This window comes from Drosophila navojoa, chromosome 5 (genome assembly GCF_054131105.1).
Source record: "Drosophila navojoa isolate 15081-1374.11 chromosome 5, UAZ_NAV_1.0, whole genome shotgun sequence".
NCBI lineage: Eukaryota > Metazoa > Arthropoda > Insecta > Diptera > Drosophilidae > Drosophila > Drosophila navojoa.
Genome location: NC_142893.1, coordinates 19,975,760 through 19,981,971, shown reverse-complemented (window position 1 = coordinate 19,981,971; position 6,212 = coordinate 19,975,760). Strand labels below are relative to the sequence as shown.

The 6,212-nt window shown below is 41.1% G+C and overlaps 2 protein-coding genes across 2 annotated transcripts; one reads left to right on the top strand and one right to left on the bottom strand.

Moving 5' to 3' along the window:
- Nucleotides 1–334: 334 nt before the first annotated feature.
- On the bottom strand, nucleotides 335–2,125 carry Vajk4 (chitin-binding protein vajk4). Its single transcript, XM_018104063.3, has 4 exons — nucleotides 2,002–2,125; nucleotides 1,671–1,910; nucleotides 1,129–1,608; nucleotides 335–1,045 (listed from the first exon to the last, which is right to left on the bottom strand). Exons 1-4 carry the CDS (start codon nucleotides 2,008–2,010, stop codon nucleotides 785–787), a joined length of 990 nt encoding a protein of 329 aa, XP_017959552.1. The 5' UTR covers nucleotides 2,011–2,125; the 3' UTR covers nucleotides 335–784.
- A 2,990-nt stretch (nucleotides 2,126–5,115) lies between these two features.
- Nucleotides 5,116–6,181, top strand: Prosalpha5 (proteasome alpha5 subunit). The gene is made up of 3 exons (XM_089261724.1): nucleotides 5,116–5,219; nucleotides 5,286–5,432; nucleotides 5,494–6,181. The coding sequence occupies exons 2-3, from the start codon at nucleotides 5,300–5,302 to the stop codon at nucleotides 6,096–6,098; spliced, it is 738 nt and encodes a 245-aa protein (XP_089117850.1). The 5' UTR covers nucleotides 5,116–5,219; nucleotides 5,286–5,299; the 3' UTR covers nucleotides 6,099–6,181.
- Nucleotides 6,182–6,212: the final 31 nt, after the last annotated feature.

Here is a 6,212-nt window from a genome sequence, read left to right as displayed (position 1 = left end):
GCCAGACAGATTTTGTTAATTCGAGTGTATGAAGCTACACTTCCTGTAATTAATTTCAGTGATGCAATCGCTTGCATAACCAACTGGCCAAGAATACACAATGAAATTGCAGAAACAACTACAAGCCGACAACAAAAACAACAACGAAAACAACAACAGCAACAATGCTGACTAACTGCTAACTGGTTTTTCTTTCAATTTTCCGTTTTCCGTCTTCATTTGTGTTACGCTGTGAGCTTTGTGGGTCGCCGACTTTTTGCTTTTCACTTTCACTTAAATGGCAAGCGGCCCATTTCCCACTTCGTTCCGCCCAATTAATGGATTTGGCTTTTGATTTTGTTTTTGTTTTTTTTTTTTCTTTCTTTTTTCAGTGTTTCTTTTGCTTATAATTTAAATAAAAAACTAAAACAATGATACAAATAAAAGTATAACACATTTGGCTTAAAAACATATGCGAATTTCGCTAAACGAAATTCGCCAGATCTCATGTTGTTGTTGTTGTTTTTGCCAAGTAGCCAGCTAATCAGTTTTGTCCTCTGTGCTGTTACTTGTACTACTCCTCCTCCTGCTCTGTTTCCACTCCTCCTTGTGTTTATCACCCGTTCAACGTCCAGCTCAACGTTGCGACAAAGACTCTCTGCCATTGTCCTTGTGTCTTCTCTAACATATTCCATTTTCTCGTCGTTCTTCTTCTTGTTGTTCTTGCGTTGTTGTTGTTCGTATACTCCTTGTGCTCGCGTTCTGTGGTGGCCGCAATGCCACGCTCTATTGTTAGTTTCCATGTTTAGTAGTGACCATGATGACCATGATGGCTATGATGATCCTCGTGGTGCTTGAAGATCGGCACCTCGACGTGGTACTTCTCTGGTACGGGAATTTCCTTGTGAATGGGCACCTTCACCTCCGTGTAGACGGGAATGGGCTTCTCAATGGGCACCTTCACCTCATACGGCACGGGCTTCTCGACGGTGTACGGCACCTTCTTCTCAACGGTGTAGGGCTGTGGCACGGGCACCTTAACGTGCACGGGATATGGTTTCTCCACCTGGAAGAACAAGAACAAATTATAGAACCAAAAATTAGATTGTAAATTGGGGAAGATGTAGTAGCGCTCTCTGGATAACTTACCTCAACCTTGTAGGGCTTGTCGACGGGCACCTTCACCTCGTAGGGCACCTTCTTTTCGACAACGACTGTGTACGGTTTCTCGACCTCAACATCGTAGGGCTTCTCAACCTCCACTTTATAGGGTTTCTCGACCTCTACTTTAACCTCGTACGGCACCTTCTTGATCACTTCGTAGGGCTTGGGCACTGGCACTTCCACTTTCACCTCATGTGGCACCTTCTTGATCACCTCGTAGGGCTGTGGCACTGGCACCTTGACCTCATAGGGAATCTTCTTGATCACTTCATAGGGCTCTGGTACAGGGACTTTCACTTCGTATGGCTTGTCGACGGGCACTTTCACCTCATATGGGACTTTCTTCTCCACAATGTAGGGCTTGGGCACATGGACGGGATACTTGACGTATTCCTTAACATGCACTGGATATTTCTTCTCTACAATGTAAGGCTGTGGCACATCGACTTTCACCTCGTAGGGAATCTAGTGAATCGTGCGAATCCATGAAGAAACAAACTCTTTCTGTTTGGATCACACCGTCTTACCTTCTTCTCAACCGTATAGGGTACATGCTTGGTCACAGTGTAGGGCACCGGCACCTTCTTCTCAATGGTCACTGTCTTGATGTGTTCATGATGGTGATGATGATAGTCACCGAAATGGAGGCCACGCTTCTCCACCGTCTTGCCAGCATCCTCAGCCTGGCTGCCTTCTTCAGCCTTCTTCTCTTCGATGGCCGCACAATGGGCCATTGCCACGCACACGGCGAGACAAGGAAAAACGAACTGCAAAGGATATCCACACACACACATATATATATTTAGAATACTCCTGAGCACTCCTTAAACGGATCACAGCTAACGAGCCTTCCTTTACCATTCGCATTGTTGAGCTGTTGCTTTGACGTCTCACGAGGAAAACCAATTACTCCACAATAAACTGTGTTATACCAATAACGAGATCCCAGTTGGTACTGATTCGCTGACTCGCTGCACTCGGCTTTTATACACACCAAAAAATTGGTCTATCGCAACGCAATTCACTAAGCCCCTAGCCCCCGCTTCGCTCCGCCTCGCTCCGATCGCCCGATCTCCGATCAGCGACCAACGACTACGACAACAACTTTTAAGCTGCGGCACATTCGCAACTTGAAGCGTTTGTTGTCGTTGTCGTTGTTATTGTTGTTTCTGTTGGATTTGGCTTAGTAATGAACTGTTGAGGGGAACTGTGTGTTATATGAGCAACAACTTGTTTCTCATATATCGAATGGCGTCCATCCCGTTGGCCAAGTCAGGAGCTATGCTTGATGTGTTGCAGCGCTGTCTTCGGGTCGTTATCCTATAACAATAGCTAGGAAATCGTTACAAAGACCCAGAAAACTGAATGCAAATAAATATACATATATACATACACACAAATACACACATACATCCATATTAACAATATGAATTAAGCTAGTTGTAACTCCAGTTATAGGCTTTATGTAATGCCAAAAGCCACCAGACATTGACATCGCTCTGATTCCGTTTCGTTTCGTCTCGTTCCGTTCCCAATTTCGTGGAGCCTGCGTAAATGGGATACGCTCAGGGGCATATCAATAGACGCACGCTGATATCACAGTTGGATTATGTAAATCGAACGGCGATTGCATTTGTTTTCTATTCCATTGACACGCCGCCAACAAATTGTGTGTGTGGTAAGTGGCAAAGGGGCCAACAATGAAGAAGGTTAAACCAAATGCAGACGACATTTGATAGCCCATACATCATAATTTGTTTACGCCTTATCCCCTTTTATGTTGTCTGCTCGCTCTTTGTCACACTTAGAGCTCTTTTATTGGCATTGAGTCGTAAATCTGTCCAAAAGAGACTCCTATTGATCGGGGAGTTTTTATGTTAGGCCCTTAACACATTACCATTCATTTCGTCAACTTGTTATTTTTATTATATACATTAAAAAACGGAATTGCTGTTTATTCACATTCAACAGTTAAAGAAAACATTTTACTTTGACTAATTATAATTACAGGTTTTTAATATATACACATATTACATACTTAAACCAAAATGTCATTTGCAAACTTTGCAAGTTTGCTAGATAAAATTTCATGAATATTCAATGCAGACTTATTAATTAACGCTCTTAGTTAAATTCCAAGCATTTATTAAGGTATTACAGGTGTATTAATTTTCTTTATGCTTTAATATATATTTTAAATAATTATTTATTTGTTTCACTCATTAATAATATTATATCTATTTAAAATTTCAAAGAATAGAATAAATATTTTAAATTTTAAATTTTGAATAATATAAAAATAAAATATCTATTTCTATCTAACATTTAAGTCCTTTCAGATTTACTTTTAGCTGCTGTTTCTGGTTTCCGGGTTCAATGTGGTTCGGTTCAAAAACCATTTTTTTATTTTCAGCCTTGATTGGGTCCAAACATGCCAACAGAGCCAACAACAATTTGGAGACTTGACTCGATGTGGCACGATTCGTGATTGCAGCCTGTAGGAGCTAACAGCGTGACTGTACACACACATGATCATACATACATACATATGTATGCATGCATATATGCAGATGTGTGTGTGTGTTGGGTTTTGTTTGTGCAATAAGAGTCATTAAATTGAATAGATACCCAGGTACCCCTGTCTATTTTGCTATTTTGGCCTGCTGCGGCTGCTTAATGTGCGCTTTAAACTAAAACAAAGCCCAAAATTAAACATACATATGTACAGGCACATACACATACAGACGCACACACTGAGAGACAGACATTCGCTGAGTAACATTAGCAATGTATTAAACAACAATAAAACATAAAACATTTTTTTATTTTCGAAACTCGCTATGGACGCGGAAGACAGTCTACGAGGAGAGTAGGAGAGAGAGAGAGCGAGAGAGGGGACATGCGGAACGATGGGAGAGGTGGAACAACGGGAGAGGGGGGACGACACACACATAAACATTTACATGCCTATTCTATTTCAACATGCACTCGAGCGCTACATTTCGCGCACTAATTGCCCATTATTGCGTTTCTAATTATGAATTAGAGTTAACTATTTGTGTTACAACAATTCTCGTCGCATATTTACAGCTATACAGCTAACAAGATTTTAGATATAATGAGCAGATATATTTCTTGTATGCATATGCAACAAAATTACTATGGTCAATGACCTTCGTGTTGATTGTGAGTGCCTCTCCCTTTGGAAAAGTCTATTTTTGTATGATGCTTATGAAAAGCTGAAGTGTGTAATAAAAGGGCCGGCTGCCCGTTGCTCGACGCCAGTTGCCACACGTTACCGCACCTTGACCTAGTAATTGAATTTCTTATTTGGCAACAAACGAAATAAGTAATAGTTAATTAGTTCATTTAACAAAGAGATTGTCTAGCTCTTTACTTCAGTTTATTTAATGCCTTCAAGAGGCATCACTAAATCAGTCTTAGGCGATCGTAAAAAGATTGTTGCCAACATCTTTGTCACAAGTCCTTGAAATTGTCAGAAATGAAACTGAACTGGTCAAAATTTACATATTTACGATGTTTTTAAATTATGTTGAGCATATTTATTGAAACTCACATTTAAATATGAACATCAACTAGTAAATCAGTTTATTTACCTGTATGCGTGCAACAGTTTTTCGCTTTAATTTCAATTTAATGCACCGGATCAACAGAAAACTGGATATGAAAGGGAAATCAATCAAAACTTTTTTCACTTTTTTTAATGCGAAACTGAAGTTACTACTTATTATATAATTACATACACACTTAAACTGCAATATTTGCCAAGTCTTTTACGATCAATTAAATATAAATATGATCAATTAAAGTGACGTGCATACATACGCAACAAGTTTTATTTGCATGAATAATGAGGCATTTTAAATTCCGGCGCCAAGGCAAACTACAGTGTGACCGTTTGCAATGTGCCAACTGATTCTGTTATGCAGCACTGTTCACTGTTGGCATTAGCAGCACTACTCGCGCTGTCATTTTATACGCAAGTCATTTCGGCATCAAAGTGACTCCGGCATTTGGAAATTGATTTGTTTGTCGTTTCAGAGGCAGTTTAAAAAGTAAGCCACATTTATTCATTCAATTATATGTCGATTATCAATGATAATTTATTATCTGAATTGCAGATAAAACTATAGTCATGTTTCTAACACGCTCTGAGTACGATCGTGGTGTAAACACCTTCTCTCCCGAGGGCCGCCTCTTTCAAGTCGAGTATGCCATTGAGGCTATCAAATTGGGCTCCACTGCCATTGGCATTTGCACAAAAGACAGTAAGTATTGTGAGAATTTGTATTAATAACGTCAAATTTACTATTCGCAAGCATTGTGCAGGCGTTGTATTGGCCGTTGAGAAGCGCATCACTTCGCCAATGATGGTGCCGAAGACCGTGGAAAAGATTGTTAAGGTTGATGACCACATTGGCTGCGCCACATCTGGACTAATGGCCGATGCGCGCACCTTGATCGAACGAGCACGCGTCGAATGCCAGAATCATTGGTTCGTGTACAATGAAGCGATGACTGTGGAATCGTGCGCCCAGGCAGTGTCCACATTGGCCATACAGTTCGGTGACAGTGGCGACGGTGATGGAGCCTCCGCAATGAGTCGTCCATTTGGTGTGGCCATACTCTTCGCTGGCATCGAGAACGGCGAGCCCCAGCTCTGGCACATGGATCCCTCCGGTACATACATACGCTACAGCGCCAAGGCGATTGGCTCCGGCAGCGAGGGCGCCCAACAGAATCTGCAGGACAAATACACGCCAGAGATGACACTGAACGATGCCATCACCCTGTGCTTAAACACCCTGAAACAGGTCATGGAGGAGAAGCTTAACGAGACCAATGTCGAGCTAATGACCATGACAACAACAAAAACAGATTTCACTATGATGGCCGAGGATGAAGTGAAGCGGCTTATTGAAAATCTGGCCTAATTGCATTTGCAACTGCATTATTTTATACACACTGCAACATTTTGGTTATCAGACTATTTGTGAATAAAGGGATTCTAAATCGATTCACTTCCGCATTAGTGTTATATTAGTGAA